The sequence below is a fragment of the Sparus aurata genome, chromosome 23 (assembly GCF_900880675.1).
Source record: "Sparus aurata chromosome 23, fSpaAur1.1, whole genome shotgun sequence".
Classification (NCBI taxonomy): Eukaryota; Metazoa; Chordata; class Actinopteri; order Spariformes; family Sparidae; genus Sparus; species Sparus aurata.
Window position 1 is genome coordinate 27301288 of NC_044209.1, and position 24946 is coordinate 27326233.

The 24946-nt window shown below is 44.9% G+C and overlaps 1 protein-coding gene across 1 annotated transcript; it reads left to right on the forward strand.

Moving 5' to 3' along the window:
* The first annotated feature begins 363 nt into the window (after positions 1–363).
* On the forward strand, positions 364–15660 carry foxk2b (forkhead box K2b). The gene is made up of 9 exons (XM_030408318.1): positions 364–866; positions 7780–7974; positions 9666–9819; positions 10170–10316; positions 10411–10604; positions 10707–10909; positions 10996–11241; positions 12184–12384; positions 13900–15660. The coding sequence occupies exons 1-9, from the start codon at positions 574–576 to the stop codon at positions 14100–14102; spliced, it is 1836 nt and encodes a 611-aa protein (XP_030264178.1). The 5' UTR covers positions 364–573; the 3' UTR covers positions 14103–15660.
* The last annotated feature ends 9286 nt before the right edge of the window (positions 15661–24946 follow it).

A 24946-nucleotide genomic window follows, 5' to 3' on the forward strand; every position in this document is an offset into this window, starting at 1 on the left:
AATCCTGCAAAATGACCGGATACGTGTGTTTATTTCTCGATTTTAAAGCGTGATTAGTCGGTGATATCGATGCATTATCATAGATAATCGATAATCAGTCGCTGTGGGGATTATTGTGACTGATAGCACGTGTGAACTCGTTGCTCCACTCCTTCTCTGTGTGGTTGAAAAAAACTCCACTGCGCGTCTTCGTTCTCACCAGGCGGCATATGCGCGTATTGCTACACACCAACCGACCTTGAATCGTCCTCGGATTAATTCTCGCCTGTGATTGGTTGCAGCCGCGGAGCTGCAACAGCTCACTGGATTCTCATTGGTGGAGCGCGCTGTCTGTCAAGTCATATCCGCCTCCTGCTCTGTTTGGTTGGATCTCTCCCCTACCCTTTCTCTCGGCGGTGGGTCGGAGCCGCTGTCCCTGGCCTCGCATGTTCCCCTCTAAATTCCTGTTTTGAATTTGATGCCCCTCTTGTAGATTTACTCCATTTTCACGCCTCTGTAAGGCCACAGTCGGGCGTCTGCACACCGGTGTTTTATTTGTCCCAATATTTGTCGTTTAGGCAGTTTAACCCGAACATGGCCGTGGTGAGCGGATCGTCTGGGCCGGTTGCCCGGCTCGAGGGCCGTGAATTCGAATACATGATGAAAAAGCGCTCGGTGACCGTCGGCCGGAACTCGTCTCAGGGCTCCGTGGACGTGAGCATGGGCCACTCCAGCTTCATATCACGGAGGCATCTGGAGATATTCACCGCCAGCGACGACGGCACCGGCAGCGGAGATTTTTACCTGAGGTGTCTCGGTAAAAACGGGGTGTTTGTAGACGGAGTGTTCCTCCGACGGGGCGCCCCTCCTCTGCAGCTACCGCGAATGTAAGTTTCCCCTCTCGGTGAACATGTGGATGCTAGCGCTAGTAGCCGGCCGGCTAAAGTTAACAGTTAACAACATTGGGTTTATATCGGCTAGCAGGGGTCGAAGGGGACCACGTGTTTTAGCATGTTAGCAAGAACTCCGCATCCTGTTCCCATTGCCATTTTCTTTGTTGACATTTTTGCTAGCAACAGTGTTAATTAGCCTCCTGCTCTTATCCCACATTCCTCCCCGTGGTTAAGTTAGCGTTAGCCGCATTCCTCAGTGCCTGTATCGGCGCTACCTAGCAAAAATAACTCTGCTAGCTCTTAGCTTCAGGGATGCTATTGTTGATGTTGACTTGTGGTGTGTTTTGTATCACGTGGAGACTCTCGAGTCGGAAACGTACACCTGGTGATACTGTAAACAAGTCGCCCTTGTTGTCATGCAAACATGGTAGCTAGCAAGTTAGCCGCGGCTTCTGTGTAGTTGTGAATGGAGCTCCTCTCGACCCCGAAACGTAAACAAACCAGTCCGTCCCCGCCCTGCCGGCTCATAACAGCAGAGCCTGCGGGACCTTTGGCCTCCATTCAAACCAACCGAACTCAAGCCAGCCAATGGGCTTCACTAATCATGTACCAACATTAACCATCAATCAAGAACTGGAGCCTGATTATTTGATTTAAAGTTTAATTAGAGTGTTTTTGTAAGGGAGGCTGGTTCAGATCTTCAGAGAAAGTTTCTGGGCCACGTTGTGCAGGTTGCAGCTTGTCTGTTCAACTTTTAGGACTGTTGATTATGTGCTGTTGTGAAATGTGCTGCTTTCTAAACAAACATTTATCACACAGGGGAATCTATATGCCTGTTATTGAACTAATGGGCTGTAAATCTTGGCACCTGAATGAAAGTAAACATTCTCTGCTTGATTTGGATGTAAGTCACGTTTAAGTTGGCGTATGCAGAAAGTCGCAGATGAAAGTAAGCGATAAAGTGGTAAGAGATCGGTTTTGAAGCGATATGAAACAATGATTTCATCAGTGGGATCCTAATCACCACCCAATCATCACAGTTATTTTATAGGCTGCAAACAAGTCAAAACATTTCCTGGTTCTTGTTTTTCACACGCGAAGATCTGCTCTTTCCACTTTGTAATCGTGATACGTTGCATATCTTTTTGGTTTTGGTCTGTTGGTTGTACAGAAAAAACAGTTTTGTCAATGTGCGTTTGGGGAAAATGTAACTTACAGTTTTCAGTCAAGGTTCAAGTTTCTTTATTTGTTACATACACAAAACAATTTAGGTTAAGATCTCCAAAATTAGAAGCAAAGAAGTAACAACATATAGATAAAAAAAAAAAAGGAAATTGGAGATACAAGAAGAAATATTACGTACGTATGTTTTCATGTTACTGAAAATTAAAAGATGAATCGGTTAGTTTCGATAAATTGACAGTGAAACTACTCAGTAGCTCCACAGCCAGAATATAAACGACGAACCAGAATGGGAAGATCATCTCGACCAAAAAACAAAATCCAACAACCCAGTTTGTTGACGCTCGGAGCAGACAGATTTATTTGGGATTTGAGCTCGCCAAAGAGCGGCTGCAGTTTATTCACTGGAGTGACTTGTAATGTAGACAAACCTACCAGGCTCTGCCAACACTGGCCAGACTTCCCACACTTCTCTCAGCTATTGTGCAATTCCTCAATGTGAAACCACTTTTCCTTTTTTTTTTTTTTTTTTGTACGCCACAAAGAAAAAGCTTGTTTTGACTTGATGCAATTTCGGCACCAGCTAACTTTTTGTTTTTTTTGCACTAAAGTATTGTGAGCAGCTGAACGTGTTTTGTGTTGAGGGTGGTGGTTAGTCAGTCAGTTTCTGCCCCGCTCGCAGCCACATCAAGCGCCTACTCGTGCATTTCATTCTAACAGTTCACCAGGAAGGAGGAAGGAGCAGCGGCGGTTTCAGGTTGTCGTATTGATCCGGCCAACTGCCAATAAAGAGCTTTTAATCAGCGGCGCTCTTTTACTAAATGCACTTCCACAAGTAAGACGTGCTTTACTGTAATCCTCCAGCCGGTGTAGGACGCTTAAAGACCCTCAGTGTCCACGCTGCAGCCACAGATTGACAGCATGAGAGAACTGGTTGCGCTGTGGCCCGGGGGACGGCTCGGTTGTGTTCCAGGGATTCCTCTTTGGTGATGTAAACAGTCTGAAGAGAAAGGAACAGCCTCTCTCCCCCCTTCCACCTCCCTGTCCTCTCCCACACCCGCAAATTCTCTCCAAGTTGGTGCTCTTCCCCGTCTTGCTGTCTTCTTTTGTTTACATTCTTGTTTTTCAGCAGGGCGGGCGGGGGGTGAAAATCAAGTGAAAGTTTTCAGTCGGACGGGCTTTGTTTGTTGCCGTCCTCGCAGCTTAGCAGCATAGCAACTGTGCGTTTTTTTGTGTTTTTGGAGTTCGGGCCTCATTGTTCATACAGGAGAGAAATGGGGTTGATAAAGAGGCTTCAGTGAATGCTCGCTTTGAGGGGGGACACTCAACAATGAGGACGCAGTTTTCCGGACCACCAAGCTCCACTCAGACAAAACAAAAATGTCTGGTTATGAATTAAACGTGATGCATGTAGTGCTGTTCAGTTAATTAAGCAATTAGTTAATGCTAGGAATATGTATGGCTTGATTACATATTCGTTGATCAAATTACATCCTCTGATGGATTGATTTCTTTTTAGGAGTGACAACTAAAACTTTTAAATGATACTGAACCTCTTGATCGAACAGATGTCCCTTGTTTTGGTCATTAAGATGCGTAAGTGGCAAACGTTTGCTGGTTCAGGCTTCTCAAATGTAAAGTTTAATATCATTGCGATAAATATCTTTTGGCTTTGAGCAATTGGACAACATTTATAAACTATGTAATGATTACCTGAAACATTAACCAGTGCAATATGAGCAAAATCTCATATTCCAATAAACGGGTCATTTAAAAAAACAGATAACGATAAATATAACGAACAAGCATATTTTCTTTTTGTAAATTAAATATATGGTTTATGCAGAATAACCAGGTATAAAGACATATTTTTAGGATAAACACTACAAATAAAAGTACAGTTATATCCTCTTATTTAGAACCTTTTTCAGTTAAGCATGCAACAAAATGTAGAATATTAATGTATAAATATTCAATATCTGAGACTTTTCCTGCTGAAATCACGTCCATAGCACAGAAGCTGCTTGTTTTGTGACACCTTCACTGTCCTCCATGATTGTGTGTGTTGCCTTCATGCACATTTCCTGGCTGCATACAATATTTATTTTTTACACCAGCAATCTTTAAGCCTTGATTTGTGTTGGGATGGAGGATTGGTCAACCTAATTAGCGGCGGGTCTTCACTGAATACCGTGAGCAGGAATGCAACTTGTCGGCAGAAAACGTTGCTGTAAAGGCTGTGATTTATTACTGCAAAAAAAAAAAGCTTATGGTGCATTTTACCTCATAGTGGTCGGCCCTAGCTGGAGAGATAAAACATGTTGTAATGGTAGTTTTGATCTTCTTCTCAAAAGCCTCGTAAAACAATATATAAACATCAAGTCTTGGCTGTTTTGGAAACTCTGGACTATGAACACTTTCTGATTGGTATGTGGACACGTATCAAATGTTGGAATCTGATCCAGTCAAATATTTCTTCCATCTGGTTTGCTCAGTATTTGATGAGATAGTTCCTGACCTAGTTCTTTGGTTCAGTGCAGAAAGAAGATTTTTCTACCCCTCAAACCACGACAGGGAGACAAATATGGTTTTCTAGCCGAGACTGAGAAGATAAGATCAGATTCAGGTATTTATTGTCATTGTGCAGAGCATCTATATCTGAGTGTTGTAGTGCAGAATATAGATGAAAGTAGTAATAATAGAATAAAAATAAAATGGCTACCGAAGAATGAAATTGATACCTCCCAGATAAAATAGTCACTCAGAGCTCATAGCTGCTGCGTTTCTGTGCGCCTCCATCTTGGCTCGCTCTGTTTAGTACACACTTTTGTGAAATTAAACTACAACCTTTAGGGTACAAAATGACGTGAGTGTGATTTTTGTCGAGGCCATCGTTTACTGACAGAAATCGATCATGACGTGAGATGATCCGGCTGGCCTACAACCCTGAAATACATCAGGTTAGCTGCAGGGAAGAGTTCAGGAGACGACCTTGTTTGTTTAAAGTCTCCTAATAGAGAAATATTTCATGCACAGTCTAAACCAACCCACGCTGCCTGTGTACTATACTGCACACAGTCCTCCTGATTTAATATTCCCTTATTAAAGTTGCCCTAATGGCTGACAGCCGAGCTCGTTTGTGTTGTGACTAATATACAGCGGTGCTCACTGACAGCGCGGCGAGCCACGCTGAAGAGCATAAAGGAGCAGGATCGTGTTTGATGATTTATTATTTATCGGTATATTTAGATATCATTGTCCCCACTCTGTCAGTTAAACACAGTCTCCAGATATTGAGATGGCTCTGATGTTATTTAAGGATCCTCCACAACTTCCATCAGACCCACAGAGAAGTCTCTCTACGCTCCCCGAAAGGAAAGGGTGCTCGGAGGGCACGCGCATAATGAAAGCCTCTCCCCTCCAGTAGCAGCCCGGCTCCAGGAAGTGTTTCGCTCTCCTCCTGTGAGCAGCAAAGCTAATTTGAGATGTAGGTGTCGGGGAAACGGTTCCCTCAGCAGATGCCAGCTCTGTGAGGGCCTGGCGAAAGAAACTGTGCCTGGCACCCTTTTAACTAAACGAAAGCCAGTGTGTGTGCCCGCTCCGTCTCCAGGCTTCCTTCTATTATCTGTGAACGTTTTACCCTCATCCGTCAGATTTGAATGTTTCCAATCCTCCGATGACGAGCGGCTCCAAAGTATTTTAATTACAAGGAAACCACCTTTAACCCGGTGCTCAGTTTCTGTTGGCAGCTGCTGTGCATTCCTAACTTCACGTTGTCGGTTGTTGTAGTTTTATATCGTGATGGCGTCGAAGGGAGACATGAAGATGGTCATTTTTAAAAATCAGCAAATAGTTTTCATGTCCAGCGTGAGAGGAGCAGACCTGTTCCTTCAGACAGTAAAGATATACATGACACCAGTCAACACTTGATCAGTTAATTCAGATATAATCTTGGCTGACTGGGAGCAAACGACATCCGGGCCCAGACGTACTTGTTGGTGTTCTGGTCAGTGTTCACAGTGCGATTTAACGACTTAAAGTGCAACAACGGAGCTTTTCTGCTAATCTATGTAACCGAGGTTGCTAAATAAAAAGCTAAACCACCAGACGATAGCTGATGGGTTCTGAGATTACACTTCGATAAGTGTCCTGTGGCTCTTTTGCTGTCGACATGCGCCGTTTATCTGCATGTAACCAAAGCCTGCTCACACACGGTTCATCAGAACTACTTGGACCTAAAAATCTATTAAAAATGGAAACCAGAACACCTCAACTTCTCTAAGCTAATTAATACCTTGATCGAAATTTGAGATTTGAGATTTTTTTTTTGTCTTAAACACGTGTTTTTGTTAAAGAAACATTCCGTATAGTGTCGTCAAAAGTACAGAAACATCAGTCGATATCTTTAATGAATATTTGAAATGGTTTCACTACACGTTTCCTCAGTATTGATACTGATACTAGCTGCGCTTTCTCAATCACTCCCCCCTCCGACAGCAAGTCAACACACACACACACACACACACACACACACACACACACACACACACACACACACACACACCGCCTCCTCACGCCCAGTTACCGTAAATGTTTTACAGTCTTATATTCTGTTATTTATCAGCCTGACTCTGATCTGTTGACGTGGCTTCAGTCTGTGTTGTGGTTGGTTGTTGAGGTGGTTGTAGGTTTGAATCCAGCCTCACCTGTATCAGGATATTTTTTTCCATCCGTTGTGTCACAACCAAGACACATCAGCACATCACTCCTAACATCCTTTGGTGTCGTGATTATTTGCTCGGCAGCTCGGCGCACTAGTCTTCTCAGTTTTTGCCGTACTGAGGAGAACAGCAGTAACTTTATTTTATCGAGGGCAGCAGGACGCGATGTAGGTCTGATCTACAGGTAGAGGTACCAGGTTCTGTAGGAGGCAGCCTCATTGGACCACAAGGTGTGTTGGATTTAAAGGAAAGTGGAACAAGTCCTTAACCTGTTTTTCAGCAACGTTTTGAAAGTCATTGTTGTATATGAAGCAAAGGTTCAGAGGATGTTGGGGGAATATGTACTGATTGTTTGCAGAATAATAAACCACCTAGTATTTGTATTGTGTATCATGTAGTCTAGAAAATGGCAAGAAATACTGTCATCATGTCGTCATATTTCTTTTTTGTCCGACAAACAGTCCAAAACCAAAAGAAAACCAACTTGCAGACAGAAAATGACACTTGAAGTCATCAATATTTATCATTCTACACCTGATGCGTCTCTGTTGTCACCTCATTTGCTGTGAATCAATTGACACATTTTAAGCTGAAGTGCACGTTGTCATCTGAGACGTGTTTCTAATAGCTGGCACGATGCTGAAGCTGCTGCGCTGTAAGCACGCTTTATATTTACCACTCGGACTAATTTGGGCCTCCATCGAGGCCACCGCTCCCCCCAGAGCAGCCACACCAGAACAGCTTCGCTCCTCTGCAGTGAAGCAAAGTAGAGCCATCTAATAAATCCTCGGGTTCAGATGATGCCGGTGGAAGACGGGCGTCTCACCGAGCATCAGTATTCAAATGTAATTAACTCGCACGTCGTCTCTGTCGGCTAATTAAAGTCAGTCAGTCGGCAAACGGTTCCACCTCAGCTGCAGTCGGCGTGTCGTTATCAAGTTCAGACTGATTTGATTTCCCTCGAAACACCTTTTTGTAAGTCTTGTTTGTTTTTCCTTTCGCAGGTGCACGTTCAGGTTCCCCAGCACAAACATCAAGATCACATTCACGGCCCTGTCCACCGGGAAGAAGGTGAAGCGTGAAGCTCCAGAGTCCCCGGTGAAGCCGGTGCAGCCCCAGATCTCCCCGCTGACCATCAACATTCCAGACAACATCGCTCACCTCATGAGCCCCCTGCCATCGCCCACCGGCACCATCAGGTACTGCAGGTTATTACATGCTTCACAGGCAGGAAGTGACTTTTCTGCTTATGACTCAATATTTAACAGCTGCCGAGATGATTTCACTCCACAGATTAGTAGGAAGTCTGCTCACAGATGATTGTGGAGCGTTTAGTGATCTCGTTCTGTGTCACAGCAAAGATTTCGCAGTAATTTGCTTGTTCGGTTTGAGGCTAGTTTTGAAGCTTAATGTGTACGTTTGACACGGTTGAAGGTCGTCGACGTCTCGTTGTTTTATCGACAGATATTTCAGTTTCACGATGACACTAGCTTGAACCTCCGTCCAGGTTGAAGGTGTTCAGAAGCTCAGTCTTTATTGTTCAGCGTCTGGACGACAGAAATGAGGATTTTTGGAAACAAAAAGAAGACGCATGTTTATCAGAGCAGATAGAATCATGAGAATGTGATCTCAAAGTACGTGGAGATATTTAGCTTGCACGTTGTCAGGATGGATGTTTATTGTTTAACTTAATATTCAGAACAGTGATGGAAGAAAGAGAAAGATGGCTGCTAAACCGCCATTTATTGGAGTTGTGAACATTTTCCTTTGCATAAGAACCTTACAGGATAGTGAATGTTCCGGCTACAATCACATGAGAATATAAATGAATGGTGTAATTTCTTTTCTTTGGCGAGTGGCCATGGTATAAGTGGGATAATACTCTTATTCAATGTGTCTGTAATCAGGAATTAATGGGCCTCATTCATCCAGCATCCCATTAATTCCTGATGATGAACACCTTGGTGGGATTTATCCCAACGTTGGTAATAAACTAAACATCAGAAGTCGAGCTGTGTCGGTTTCCCCGAGAGAAGACTGTTGGACCTTCTTCCACCATTTTATCACTCGCAGCACAGATTAAGTTCCCGCGACCCTCGATCGGCGCCGGGTGGCGAGGAGTCACTCCCACACCCCCCTGGGTGACCTTGGCGTGTCAGCTGACCTTGATATTGCCCCTGCATGGTGATCAGCTTAGGCTTAGTTCAGCCACTGCAGGGCTCAGAGAGAGAGCCGGCTCCATCTCAGACTCTTAGATCCTCTCAGCCTCCTGATCTCAGCCAGATGGCTGAAAACCAACCAGGTTTCTTCCTTCGTACGAGGCCCGTTTGAAGGTTATATGATAAAACATGTTTACTGTTGGCAGACGAGCAGTCGGTGTAATGAAGGAGGCAGCAGGTGTAGCACATGTTCCTGAATCCTGAGCTGCTGCTGCGTCTTTGTTTGGTTTACCAACATCTCCAGAGTCCCCCGAGTGCTGCAACACACAATAAATATGGAGAAGCTTCTTTACATAAAGTCTCTTCATCCCCTGGTTACTCCCAATATTAACCGGATAATTAGAAGCGATTAAGATGTGAACGCGTCGTAGCTTCAGGCCTGATTGTGTCTCCTAACGAGACTGCAGTGTTTGGAGACAATCTGGGAGGTGGTAGTGTGATTTGCATAGAAGTCGGCCAAAAGCGTGCCACTGCAGCACAGACTGCGGCTGAGCCGAGCCAGGAAACAGAACCGTGGCCCTTCTGGGACACGACAGGCTAGTTATGTTTTAGCCTCAAGCACTTAATCCAAACATATTGTTGGTTGTTTATTCCTGTAAGCCGTCTCTGCGCTGAGTTTCCTGGCAGCTGACAGTCTTGTTCTTGTGTTTTTTCTTTTTCTTTTCCTGCAGTGCTGCTAACTCGTGCCCCTCCAGCCCGCGAGGCGCAGGCTCGTCAGGCTACAGGATGGGCGGCCGCATGGTCAGCTCTGCAGAGCTGCAGCTTCTTAATGACAACTCGCAGCCTGAGAACGACAAAGACGCCTCCGGAGGGGACAGTCCCAAGGTGAGAGCCTCACGGTCCGGTCGAGTGTTTCAGTCCTGACCTTTAGTTTGAGATGCTGCTCAACATGTCATCGCTTCTTTCACTGCCCTTTAAGACACAGCCACAGGGCGCTTTGTGTTCAGCTCCAAACTGGTTTTCAATGCGTCTTTTAAATGCTGCTGTCGACACACAATATGTCATCACAATATGTCATCGCAGCTGATGGAGTAGATAATCAGATGAGTTGTCCGTGTTGTCCCTGGTCAGTTTGCAGTGCTGTGTTACATATCTGACAGCTGCAGTTGTCATGAGGCCTCCTGATGTTTGCAGAAACATAATTCATCACGTGTGTTTCTGCTCTCGCTCCACAGGACGACTCCAAACCTCCGTACTCCTATGCACAGCTGATCGTCCAGGCCATCACACTGGCTACGGACAAGCAGCTCACACTAAACGGAATCTACAATCACATCACAAAGAATTACCCTTATTACAGGACTGCAGACAAGGGCTGGCAGGTGAGTCCGTCTGTTAGAGGACGCAGTTTAACTCGCCCGCTCCAAAACAACGTGTATTTTTGATGATGACCTTTTTCTTCATCCCCTGCTGCAGAACTCGATCCGTCACAACCTGTCGTTGAACCGCTACTTCATCAAAGTGGCGCGGTCGCAGGAGGAGCCGGGCAAAGGTTCGTTCTGGAGGATAGACCCGTCCTCGGAGGGCAAGCTCATCGAGCAGGCCTTCAGGAAACGAAGGCCCCGGGGAGTCCCCTGCTTCAGGACCCCACACGGACCCCTCTCCTCCAGGTCAGTACAGGAACCTTTTTAACTCCTTACACTCAAACAGTCATCAGTCACCTCTTAACTCGTACATACTGACATGTGACGGTGAACCTGTCTGACCCTCAGGAGTGCCCCAGCGTCTCCCAATCACTCGGGGGTTCTCTCCGCTCACTCGAGCGGCGTCCAGACCCCCGACAGCCTATCACGAGAGGGCTCCCCGGTCCCCCTGGAGCTGGACACCTCCTCGGCTCCTGCCCCGACCTCCACCACAGTGACCCAGCCCAAACTGGCAGTCATCCAGGAAGCACGCTTTGCACAAAACACACCAGGTACGAGCTCCCTCACTCTCTCCCTCGACTGTCTGATTGGCGTCCTCTCTCCGACTCCGAGGTTTAAAGCAGCGTTTGTGTTTCAGGCTCGCCTGTTAACAACCAGCCGGTACTCATAGCAGTCCCGCGTCAGTTACCTCAAACCATTAAGCCAGTGACCTACACCATGGCCTCCCCCGTGAGCACCAGCACCTCCCAGCCTGCTGTCCAGACGGTCCACGTCCTGCAGCAGATCCCAGCAGGGTCCCTCAGCTCCGCCGTCATCGCCCAGCCGGCCACCATCATCAACAAGAGCGAACTGCAGGAGAACGGAGAGCACACGGAGGTCAAAGGTGAGGCGGGAGGGAGGTGCTTTCATCTGCTGCCATCAGAAGCCTGTTTATCAAACCAGTAACTGAGAAAGTCTTGTTTTGGTATCGAGACTAAGATGTTTTATTGATTACCAAACAGTTTAGACGGCAGCCCTACTGGCAACAGCAGCTGTTGATCCCAGAGCTCGATCACTTGGGGAAAAAAAGTTATTTATTAAGTGGTGGTATTTTTAAAATGGTAAAAAATGTCTATCAGTGTTTCCCAAAGCTGTAGAGAACATCCTGAAATGTCTTGTTGTGTCCAAAACCCAAAAAAATACTCAATTTCCTCTCATAGAGGACGAAAGAAACCTTTTTTCGAAGCTGGAATCAAAACATTTTGACTTTGTTTTCCTCTAAAACGGCTCAACCACATGAATTAATTAGCAAAAATGATGAATTGCTTTGAGTTCATCGCAGCTGTAATGCTTTTATGTTTAATTACAAAGATGATTGCTTAATTTTTAATATAATCTGGTGTTTCATCGTCATTCATGTAAACAAAACATGTCTGTAGTTGGATATAAATGTAAATCCAAGTTATTTGTCTACAACGAGGTCTAAAGATGCCGCTTACAGCAACATTTAGTTTACGGTTCATATCTTCATGTTTATAATTTAAAAGCAGTGATATCAGTTTACTAAATTGACGTCACTGCTCGTTTCATAACCCTCCATTCATCGTATTATTTGTGCAGTCTGTACTCGGCTTATTTTTATAACATCAGTTTTCTGAGGCAGAGTAATGAGATGACGTGAGGAGGGAGGGAGCGGAAAATCCTCCACACTTTGATCTTTCATATGTAAATGAGACTCTCATGACAGAGTTTTTGTTTTTTTGCTCACATGTTCCCAAATAAAACTTTTCTTTCCGCTGATTTTCTGCCACGTGAACCTTCACTGACGTCTGTGTCCTCCTCTCAGTCAAAGTGGAGACGGTCCCCACCATCACCTCTATAGGCGGCTCCAGTCGCATCATCCAGAGCACCCAGTCGGCCACGCCCCTGCAGACTGTCACCATAGTGCAGTCGGCCCCCATGGGTCAGCACCAGCTGCCCATTAAGGCCATCACACAGAACGGCACCCACAGCATCACCACTGCCATCCAGGGACCCGTCAGCTCAGGTGAGACACGTCAGCTGTGTTTGTGTTCATGTTCGTATGCTGTAATCACATTAGTCCTTTTTAGATAGAAAAGGCGGCACATTTGCTCAAAGGTAAGGACGGAAATGTGCCGGCCTCCCTCTGAGGTAGGCGTAAACATGTGACGTGACGTGACGTGAAGCTGGAAGTTGTCTTCAAAATAAGAGCTTTACATTGCACCCCATTGGAGTTTAGAACTGGGTTCTTAGCGGGGGGCTTTTAATTTGAATGTAGCGACCGTTCCTAGCTTGCCGACACAACAACAAGCTAACACAGCCAAACAGCTACAGAGACCGAGGAGACGCTAGCATCTCCTGGATCTCAGCGGCTGTCCAGTTCATCTTAATGTCCGCGGATGAAGTGATGGACTGACTGCTGTGATCAGCTGTTTCCTGGTTTTAAAACTCCCCGGCTGTGGTCACACAACAGTGCAGGTCATCAACACCTCCGCCCACCTCACGCAGAGGCCGGCACATTGCCGCTTCGTTTTTAGATCGCAGGCGAGGCGGCAATAAGTGTACCCTCCGAGAAGGAAAATCGGCGGACCACAACAGACCCCCAGTTTGCCGCCCTCTGTCTAAAACCGCAGACCGAGCCGCCAAAAGGACGGCAAATTGGCGGCTTGGTGCTCTGTCTAAAAACGGCCAGTGTCTCTTCACCGCTGTCCTGAAAAAACTACTTTAACAGCCCAGAAGTCAAAATCAAAATGTCTTTCCTTTATTTTATCATCAACAGTTGTTAGTTACAAGTCTTCAAACTGTTCTCAGCTGAAGAACTTAATTCACTGCCAACGTGTGTGTTCATGTTCCTCTGATGCTCAGTCCCGCTCTGTGTTTCCTGTTAGCTGCATTAGCTTTGTTAGCTTCCTTAGCCAAACACACCTCAAGTTAGCTGCCCAGAAACTAACGAGCTCTCCTGCTGATGTCAGCGTAGATCTGTTGTTAATGAACCTTCAGGGGAAAAGAAGAATTTGTCGGTGTGAGTTTCGGATCTTAATGAGTCATTTTTTTCAGGTCTCGCTATGAGAAGACATTCAGTCATAGTAACTATACGAACATTATGAGAAGATGTGCTTTGTTGTAATGAACGTTGGCTGAGTTTGTCGTTAGTTAAACATACGTACGTAGAAAAATCCTAATCGCTCTGCCAAAGATGTTAAATTTACAGTCACGTAAGATGAAGAAAAGAAGAAGTTTTGTCATTTTTGCTTTAAATTCTTTTGCTCACTCTGTTTTAATGTACGTCTCCTTTAAACTCTCTAGTTTGGTGTCTTCAGTTGTAATCGTTTCCAGTGTGGTTACTCGCTCTTCTGACTGAAGTCGACCACAACGTCTCCTTCACTCGGTTAGATGTTGAAACAATAAAGACTCTCTGAGCCTCCAGTGAATCACGAGGCTTTGTTATCCGCCCCGTTGGTTAACCACAGCGCGAGCAGCTCTGTCAGTCGGGTGTTTCCTCTGCTAACCTGCTTCTCCTCTTCTGTTTCCTCCCGTTCAGCTACAGTGGTGGCGAGCCCCCTCCACCTGCTGGCGACCCACGCCTCCGCCTCAGCCCTCCTCCCCACCAAACGACAGAACGGGGACCAGCTGGGCGCCGAACAGCCCGACGCCAAGCGCATCAAATCAGAAGACGAGGCGGCCCCGACCTCCTCGACCCCGGCGGACTCGTCAGCAGCTAACAACTCGGGAGCCCACAACTAGTCTGTACAACCACACACCACACGACCCTCCTCCCCTCCTCCTCCTCCTCCCACCACCTCCACATCCACCTCCACCTTCTCCTCCCTCCACGGTTTCTCTCTCCTCGTCCCTGTCGTTCGTTTTGTTTCTCCTCCTTCTACCGCTGACTCCCGAGGTGCCAAAACGGAGAGGATTCTTTTTCATTTTCACGTTGGGTTTTTATCTGTTCTAGAGCATCGAAAAAGGAAGAAATAATGTCCACCCCTTTAAAAGACTGGAACGTGGGTTGAGAACAAAAAACAAAAACTAAACGGGACAAAGATGAACTCAAAGGTGTCCCCTGTGAGCCACTGAAACAGGAGAGTGACTAAAAAAAAACAAAAAAAACCAAGACCACAGGAAGCCTTAACAACAATTAACCCTTAAGAGCTGACCTTTGACCTCAAGCGGTCCAGCGGGGGAGACTCAGCTCGGGGCTGGACGCCACCTTTCTGTCGCATCTACCTCAGAGCAGATAGGAGACTCCGGCAGCCAGCAGACGACGCCCCCCCCCTCCCACCGGACCCCCCGCCAGGACGAAGCGACCAACCGAGCAACACGTGTAACGAAAAAACCGGTCAACGCATTCAGAAAGGGATCAACTCGGAGCCAATATTCCTGAAACTCTGGCAGCTAGCCTCTCACAATACTGACCTTCCTTTTATCGCAGCTGTACGTAGATATGCAGTATTTTGTTGTTCAAATGTGGAGCATAGGATTCTTTTCTCTTTTTTTTTTTTTTTTATTTTAATGTATTTTCAATTATCTAGATAAGTAATTTAATTAAAGGAAGCGTACAAAATGATGAGGTCGAGGACATTTCGGTAACTAAGTTAGAAATATCTCACTACTTTTTATTTTTTAAATTTCTACGTGGACTTCCTCCTTCTGTTCGGTGAAACAGTGTAATTGTTATTTCGTAATATTTGTTTTCTTTTTCTCCCCCCCCCCCTCTCTCTCCCCCTTCGTTCTGACATATCCATAATGAAATTTGCTTAGTTATACCTACATATTTTAATACTTGCACAGATAACCGATATTAAGCATATGAAATCTCCATGTGTAGTTCCAGATGTTGACCTTGCATGTATCCGACAAAACAGAGAAGATGAACTGTAAATTGAACAGAGGAAAAAAAAAAAGGAAAAAAAAAAAAAAAAGACCTGCTTTGTCCAAAAACCACACCTGCACTTGATTAAATGTTTGTGTTTTTCATTTCCCTCCTCCTTCTCCTTCTTCTTCTTCTTCTTCCTTTTTTGTTTCCCCTCACACCCTCCTCCTCCTCCTCCTCCTGGTCCTCCTCCTGGTCCTGGTCCTCCCGGCTGTGTTGACGTTGTGGTGTTGGCAGACCTCCCTCCTCCTCCTCTTCCTCCTCCTCTCCCCTCCTTTTTTTTGCTTGATTATTTTACTCTGTTCCGGCGACCTGGCGAGTCTGTTTTCTGATTGTACACGTTCCAAACAATAGTAACGGAAAAAAATTGATGTTTGTTCTGCTTCAGTGGAGAAATGCTTTTTTTTTTAATAAATTAATTTAAAGCCCTGTTCTGAATCCACGACGTCTGCTTCACCTCCAGAATCATGATTTGTTTTATTTGTTTGTCTGTCATTGAGTTTTAACACAGGGGTTGTGATCCCACTCTCGTCCACCGGGGGGCAGCGGAGGAATGTTTTTACAGGATGTCAGATGGCTGGAAAAGCAGCATGTTTGTCCTTTAACACAAGATGGCTGCATCCTAATGACACGAGAGGTCAGGGACACAAACACGAGGAGAGCAGGAACATTTTAATACCCTTAATTATTATTATTATTACTCATCAAGCCATTAAATATGAGTGTTTTTTCAGTTGAGTTCAGGTGTAAAGAGACCGATCGTCACTACAATGAGATCTTTTTAATTCCACATTTGACAGCCAACAGTCTCCATGAAAACAAACATTGTAGAGCTGCGCCTGAATATCAGCAGCTCACAGAACTGCTGTTGTCAATATGAGCAGATTTATTGTGATTTTCATCTTTCTTTACTCACCTTTTCTGAGCCCAGTCGGCGGCCATGTTGGTGACGATGTAGCTCACTGAGCGCTTTAACACAAAATCATCTAGTATTCTTTGTTATTTACGATAAACTACCTCATTCTAAAATGTGTAATACCTTTTAAACCGCTAATCCAACCATATGCTTTAAACGCTCGTGTAAAGTTGAGTTTCTCAGCTTTTCAGTCGTATTAAATGACTCGTTTGAGCCTTCAGGGACTCCGTAGTGAACCTGATTACACCAACAAGCGATGGTTGTAGCCGAGTTACTTTTCTTGCAACGTTCTTGGGGGGAAAAAAAGTCTCTTTCTCCTCAGTTTCCTCTGTTATGATTTAATTAACGTTGTGTTTACTTTTTTGCTCACATCTACGTGGTCGGTGAAATGAAAGATGCTGCTTTTCACTGCAGTGATTCAATAATAAACGACTGTAACTTACTTGGACACACATTTTGACTGCTGTAGACAAACACAAATGTAGGATTGTGACTTTAAATGAGCCGGACTGAAACATGAAGTCCTCCTGAATCAGAGCAAGGAGGCAAAACTAAAGAAATACAGGAGATCCAGACGCCTTGAATATGTTTTTTGAAGGGTAAAATGATAAACATCAGCAGTCAGTCAGTCGTCCTCACAGGTCCAGGATCAGTCGGGCTCTGATCAGCCTCATACAAACACCAACCAAACGTGTAACTCTTCCTCAGACTAGAAGTTTTGCAGGGATCTTGACCTTTTCCCTCCATCAGTCATCCAGCTGCAGAGAGCCGCTCGCTGCCTCCCTCATGTTGTTCTCATGTGTCGCTGGATAAACGCCCTGCGACAGTGAAACAATTATCCACTTTGCGGCCCGCTGAGTTCCAACATTCCTCCTTTTGTGTCGGACGAGCTAAATAAAGCCGCCGCGTCGAAGGTGTTTCCTCACCCGAGCTTGCGACAGAAAGCTGCGAGCAGATGTGCTGAACGCAGCAGCAAACCTGCAGAGTGAGAGCGACAGGCAGCAGCTTTTAGTCAGAGCTTCCATTTGTTTATCATGTGATCGTTATCTGTGCATGAAACCAAAACTCATGAGCCTCATGACACAGAGTTGTTTTATATCATACGATGCCACGGAACAGATGTGCACAAACATCAGAAGAGTAACGCTGATTAACTCGAGAAGAAATCGTCTCCTGCAGGGTTGTTAGTTTGTCATGAATCCACCGGGAAACTGACTTATGACGGCACATACACAGTAATGACCAGAGTCCAGTGGGAATAACACAACACAACACACAAACATAAAGCATCGTTTGCTGACATGTAAACAGGGTGGAAGCTCATTAACAGGTGTGCATCATCACGAGCTGTTTACATTGTCAGGTACACAGATGGAGGAGCTGTGGGCAGATGTGGGTTGTTCGTCACTTACAGAGTTGAAAAGTCGTGTGTCATCTATTTAAAAGGAGAAATAAAACTACTGAACAGATTTCAGGACCACAGACAGGAAGGGTGAAAGATCTCGCCTTGTAGAAAGTGAGATTTTCTTAAGTCTTTTCTTTATTATTAAGCAGATCTAGGTGCTGAATAAATACTGTGAAAGTCAGAGCTGGTATCAACACCCGTCCTGAGCCGAATTTACAAGAAGGCCCAATTGATTAAGAATTTCTTGTTGACGGCATTTCACAAGGTTGAGAAAGTTTCTGCTAACACCACAACACACAAAATTCTGCAATTTCTTAAGGGAGTCTGGCGGCTTTCTTCGCGAGCAACAAAGAATTATCCTATATTGGTTGCTATTTATTTTATTTGTACAATTTGACATGTTTACCCTCAAAAAACGAATTAATTTAGTACTTATGTTCAAACAGCTGCTAAATGTCGGCAGGTGAGACGCACTTTACACACAGAAACAGACAGGCTGGTTCAGTGATGCTGACACAAGGAAATAAACAACTTCATGTTGCATTTAATGCCGAATTTACAAGAAGGAACAAATGATTAAGAATTTCTTGTCGACAGTTTTTTAAAAGTTTAGACCGTTTCTGCTAACTCCACAACTCACAGAATTTAGCAATTTTTGAAGGGAGTCTGGTGATTTTCAGGATGGGCTTCAAAGAAGTAGCGTTTATTCGTTACTATTTCTAAAAATTAAATGAAATTCATAACTTAAGAGTATTCAAATCTTATGTGTACATTAAACAGTAACTAATATAGGTGTATTACTTGAAGTCGTTGAAGAAAGTCCCCAGACTCCATTAAGAAATCGCTAAATTTTGTGAGTTGTGGCGTTGTGAAGAAACTTTTTAACTTTGCAAAACATTATTGCTAACAAATTCTAAACTTTTGGGGCGTTCGTGTTAATTCGGCAAACATTATACATAAAGAAGCCATTTTTTAAAATTCTCTTTAGGTTGTTTTCCAAGTAAAAGTCGTGCACTTAAACTCTCTCTGCAAAGCTAATAGCAAGCATCAAAATATACACACACGAAGCATCAGTAAGCGTCACTAAGCTGATGTTTGATTGTGTCCCTGTCGCATCTTAAACCCTTCAGTCTCCGTTATGTAACCAACTGTAACACTGATGAGTTTGCTGGTCTGATGATGCGGCTCTGACCTGCAGACAGGACGCGCTGCTCCGTATGTAAACACTCTGAACATGGAGTCTGTCTGTAAATATCCAGCTCACTCTGACACTGTGCTGATGAGATGAGAGACACTAGTGAAGGTGACTAACAATGGCAAGAAGAAAAAGCAGCATTTAAAACACTGGGAAGAGACGGAGGGGGGGGGGGTAGATTGGCATTATGAACACATTTGTGTTGCCTCCACTGCTGCCTGTGTAGGTGGAGTCTCCATAGAAACCAGGAGCTTATTGAGACGGCCTGATTCGAGTGTTGACGCTCTGGAAGCTGCTGGGAAAAAAAAAAAAAAAAAGAAAGACCAAAAAATCTGCTCCGCATGATTTTCTTCTTATCCAAACTGTTCTTGGAATCATCTTTTCTTTGAAAGAAGCGACTTTTTTTCACACAAAACCAAAGTCTGCTGTCTTTTATTAGCTCGTCTTTCAGGTCATGAGGTGGTTGCTGGCTGTTTGTATTCACAGAGTGGAGGAGGAGAAGGGGGGGGGGACTATTCCAGGACTCTAATCCTCTGATATTATCTGCACTCCGCATGTTGAGCTACAGCTCGCCTTAAAGCCGCCGTTTCAACGAGGATCCTTCGCTGAGACTTCGCTGGGTGACTCCTGAGAAGAACGACATTTAAAGCTCGTCAGTGCGCAGAGGAACAGTCCTGGTCTCCCTCAACACGTGGACTTCCACTTGTGATCTCTGCTATTTTAAGAGACCAAATCCAGTTATTTGGTAATTATTGCAGTCCCGGTTTTGACATAACAGTAGCAACAAGAAGCCTTTCAGTGTTTTCAGCCTCACAGAAACTGAGTTTATGTTCCGATCAGAGCTCCGGATGCTGCGACTGGATCGGAAAACCAACGTTCGCTCCTGGTCTGATTATTTACTGATGCATTTATTTCTGCAAAAACAGTGGAAGCATCGTCACTCATGAATTAAAGATGCACTCGAGGGAACTTGACATGCTTAAGCGCTGGTTGCAAGTTTGTCGTTTAATTTAGTTTGTGAGACGTGTCATAATTAATGTGAGAGGACATTAGCTCCAACGTCACAACCCCCAGAGAGAAATGACTCGTTTCTCTGTCGTAATTTGAGCCAGACGGTCCAATAACATTCGGAAAGTCTATAAGAGCCGCACGAGTAAATTATTATATCCTCATTCAAGTTAGCTGGGCGCTAAACTGGAAGTCAGCTACTGTGCAGCTTTCATAGGAATGGACGGGACTCCACCTCCATTTAATGTGACGTCCTCGGTTTGCACCATCAGTGACCGGGTTGGCGTTGGAGTAAACTGCCTCTTGTGGCCGATCAAACAGGCGCTGAACCAGGAAGTGTCAGCTCCAGCCGGGGTTTGGGTGTGAAAACAAGCATGAGCGACGTTTGTTTGGATCCTCGAGAGAGACTGAAGGTTTTTGTCGATGGAGAAGATGTTTTCCCAGAACAGCGAACAGAAAAGCTGTCAGGAAGTGTCCACAGAAACGAAAATCCTTCAGTCTGTCATCAGTTATGAACAACATTTCAGTCATCAGATGTCTGACGTCTGATTGGTGCTTTTTCTTACATAAAAACCCAAACAGACCTTTTGTTCACATGAAATATGCCTCAGATGATTATTTTAACCATCTGCGGCATGCCTGCAGTACTCCTGCTGACCACTTGATGGCAGTGCAGAGCAGAACATGCAAACACTCTTGGCCGACACACACACACACACACACACACACACATTTCAACACATTCACAAGTGCTGCACCAGATACCTGAGCGTTCACAACTCTGCGCTGCACAAGTGCCACCAATGTCGAATCTAATGGCCGTTTATTTCGCCCTCTCAGCCTCTCGACTGCTCCGACATCGGACGGCATCCGAGCGGCAGCAGAGAGAGTGGGGAGCGAGGACGGAGGGATGAGAGCCTGATGGAGTGAGAGATGTGTGGGTGGGTTTGAGAAGCAGAGAGGAACGATGCTCCACTCAGCCAGGCGGCAGGGATGAGGCCTGTAACCCCGGGTAACAGCTGCTCCACATCCGGCCCAGACCGGTTCCACCGAGCTCCCAAACTCACACGACTCCCACAAGTCTCAGCGCTCACAAAAACCTCTCTCAGCTGGTTTGCTAAGAGCACTCATTTCTCTGAGAGGCCTCGACAGACTGCTGGTGTTTCACGCTAATGGGATGCTAAAATCACTTGACATGCAAAGTATGAGCTCCTGCTTTGTGTCGGCCTTCATGAAGAGTCTTCTGTTTCTTGACCTCCCCTCAGTGTATCTCATGTTGCATCTCTCCGTCTCTGCTGGATGGATTCGGGCATGTGTCTCGCTGCCGCTCTGCTACGTGTCGGAGGGGCCGGGATCAAGCGGTGCCTCCGGGTCCATCAAATGGTCTGAAAACATCACGAGGTCGTGTTGGACCGACATCAGAGGCGTCTCAGGAGGCGTGCAGCAGCAGCAGCGGCGTGTTCGTCCATCCTGTAACGCTTTTCAGGAGCTTCACAAACAGACTGCGAGGGCAAATTTTAGTCCACAGCTACCGGAAAGACGCCGTCATAAACACAATCTGTCGCGGTCAAGAAGTGCGAACATGAGAGCAGCTGCCTGTCTCGTTGCCTCAAGATATCCTGAAACCAGACTTCTTATCGTGATGATATATCTCAGACTTGGAACAATCCAGTGATTGTTCTGTTTTCTTCTTGGAGGGTAGAAACCTTTGTCCAGACAGTCAACAGAGGTTTAAACGCTTCACATTTTTACAACCCAGACAGACTCAAGTACTTTGAAGGTTAATACCTCTACTGGAGGCTGCACAGCCGGCAGACTTTGGTATTTTAAAGCTCCTGTGTGGCCAATTTCAAGACTTTGGGGGCAGCATTTCTCCAGAAAGTTGGAGGGTCCACCGATCATAAGAAGCAAGGAAGTGATGCGGTTTCAGAATCAAATGTCGTCGTTTTGCTCGCCAAGAAACGAGGGCACAACTAAAATTAATGCCTGGTGTCCTGTGGAAAGTAAAAATGCAAGAGCAAACACGCTGCAGTGTCAGAAAACACACGCAAACCTCCTCAACAATCAGGCAACATTTAGGACGCAAATGTACAAATGCCCTGCAAACACTTTCCAAGAGAGAAACGTGCAAATACACAAACGATGCAAAGTCAAAAACACAAAACGCTGAGTATTCAGTCGCCACAACTAAAGTGCTCCAGGCCTCTAGAGGGAGCTCTCTCCAGCAACTGCAAGTCTTTTCTAGCCCCTGATGATCGGGCCGGTGAGTTGTGGGATTTCCTCGCCGGATGGACGGACAGCACAGCACACGTGTACCAGGTCGGTCGGGTGGCGTAAGAGGAAATGGGTGAAGTTTAAGAGCAAGACAGATGAGATAAAACATTTCGTTACCTTCTCGTCTTTGTTGTTATTTAACAACCGATAATACATAAAACATTTCGTACAGGGGGAAAGTAAAAACTGACTTCAGGTAAGTAAATTCAATGACCCAGTTACTCGATCAGGAGCTTGAAACGGTAAAAATGTTGACTCACTTTCGCCTCCTGTGGTTCAAAGTGGTATTACTGGACAAGACAAGCCGAGGCTAGCTGGTTGGCACGCTAACATCAGTGCACTCACAATATATAGACATCTTTGACATAACGTCAACAATTCTACACATTCTGCTGATTAATTTTCAAATATTTTATACTTAAATTCTCACATATAGCTCCTTTGAAGCCACTTTTTGGGCCATTTGAGGTCAGCAGAGATGGTTTATAAGTCATTATAGTGTTAGCAAACATTTTCTATTCCCACGTCCAGCAGACATTTGAAGTCTGGCCCACAGAGTATAAAGCAGCAGTGACGAATTCTAAGAAATCTCCCTGGATTGGCATCAAAATCTGTTCCCTCCGCCTCAGCGTATGGCCAGAATTTCTCCCAAAATTTCATTAAGTCATTGTCGAGTTTCTGAAGTAAGTTGCTTATTTAACAGAGCTAGATTTTTTTGCGTCTCCTCCGGCTACATTTCCTGGAAAATCTGCTCAGATTGAAGCTTCAGTGAGTCTGTGACAGTCACATCGTTGTGTAAAAGAGAAACCTGCTTCTGCCTCGATGATTCTCATTTGCACAGACGTCAAAGAAAAGAATCTGGGTCGAAGACGTGAGTATTGTTGTTGATTTTTCTCTGCAGGTGCTGCCTCCTGATTGGTCCTTTCCGGTGGTTGCAGAGTTGTCGATTGGCCGTAAAGAAGGTTTATGGATATTAGATCTTATGAGTGAGGAGGATTTTTATTTATTTCACCGACTGTGAACAATCAGCAGAGGGCGACTAAAATTCTTTATAAAAGGTCCAATTGTATAGAAGCGTATGAGAAAATGACCGATTTCTTTCTTGATGAATTAATTTCCTGATGAGTTTATGGTCTGAATGTTCTTCTTCAACACAGCACGGTGTTGATTTAGTAAATTATGGTCACATTTTGAGTAAGACAGATGACAGAGCGTGTCCTCTGATTCTCGGTCAGATCAGATCAGGATATGCTCTCCGGCTCCGCCCCTTCGTGTCCAAATATGGTCACTTCCGGCGATGACAACAGCCGTAACACCAAACTCGAGGCTTCGAAAACAGGCGTCCACAAACCAGCGATGACATCATGCTGGGTTCACACTAGATTTTCTTTTGGTTGTGGTTAAAAGCCTGCAGGCGTTTTCTTTAACGCGTGAATTTCACCAAATTGTTCTCGCCGCTTCTGACCCAGAAGTCATTACGATGATTTCCTTTGGACGATGAAATGTGTTCATCATCACAAGACCAAATATTTCCCAAAAGGAACAAACTTCTGGTGAAGCTTGATTAAGTGATTAAAGGAGGCGGACAATTTATTTCATAACATTCAACTGAGCAGAACACAAGATCTCATGTCTGCTTGGCCCGTTTACAAGAATCCATGAAAGCAGAACACTGTATCTCTGTAACATCCAGTATTAACATCCGTGAGCTACGTGTCCTCTGCAGCCTGAGCCTCGCGCCCTGAAATGAAAACATGAAGAAGAAAACACACGGCGTCATGTATGGCCCGCGTGTAATGAGTTCAGTTTGTTTATCAGGAATCCATTCGATCAATAACTCAAACTGCAGCAGGGAAAAGATGTGTTTGTTTTCTCAGTGATGTGCAGAAAAGATTGTTATGTTCTTTTTAAGCGTCTTTATTTTAACCTCCAATGGAAACATATAGATATTCGCGTTCCCCAGAGGATCATCCGTAAAGATTCTGGTGACTGCAGGACTGTTTTTCTCTGTCGCAACAACTCCAAACCTTTACAGAGACCAATACGCTTGTTCATGATGAGGTATCATAGAAACTGAGCTAACTATAAAAGGCACTGTGGGTGTTCATGGTCCTCAGATGATGAACCCTTGGCACAATCTGAAAAAGTGCTCGATTGTACACAAAAAGACATCAGACTGAGGGATGGACCTGCACATTTTGGACGCTCTCTGATCAATGTTGGTCAAAAACTGAAGCTAATTGGATTTTAAACTAATTGTGTTGCACATTCTTGCTCACCAGAGGATGAAGCATTTATTTTGGGATCTCCAGCTCTATTTTTCATGGTACATGAGCCTTCAAACCAAGTCCAGATCAAACCTCCAGCCTCAGTAAATGTCCAGCGCAACCGTCAACTTCACTCCTTTATTTGTAATCACTCAATCCAGAAGAGTCCCATCCTGTCTTCATTTACTCTCAGCTTTATTGAAAAACATGTTTTTGTCATCAAACCCTCTTCAGGTATTGTTCTGTTCTTAAATGACCGAAACCTTCAGTAACTTCTGGCTCTTCAGTGGACGTCTTTTTGGATTTGTTTTGCTCGGAGTGGATCAGTTCGTCGACTACCAGCCAGTGATAAGTGCATTTTTTTCTCGTCGTCTAAATGGAAAACAAGAAGCTACACTCAGCTCCTGACCTCCACAGATGTCCTTCTTGTCGTCCAAATGTTTTGACGTCTTTACAAAATATGTACGCACCAAAAATTCATATAATCGTAATAATCCGAGCGTCCCTTTTACCCCAAATGAGCCATAATAGCTCCAATTAGACTAAAAGACTTTTAGTGGCTCTTTGTTAATGTTCTCCTTAAGACCGAGAACATTTGAAGAGAAAAGGGAAAAAAAAAGTTGCGCACACTTCAAATAAAGTGAAGCCAA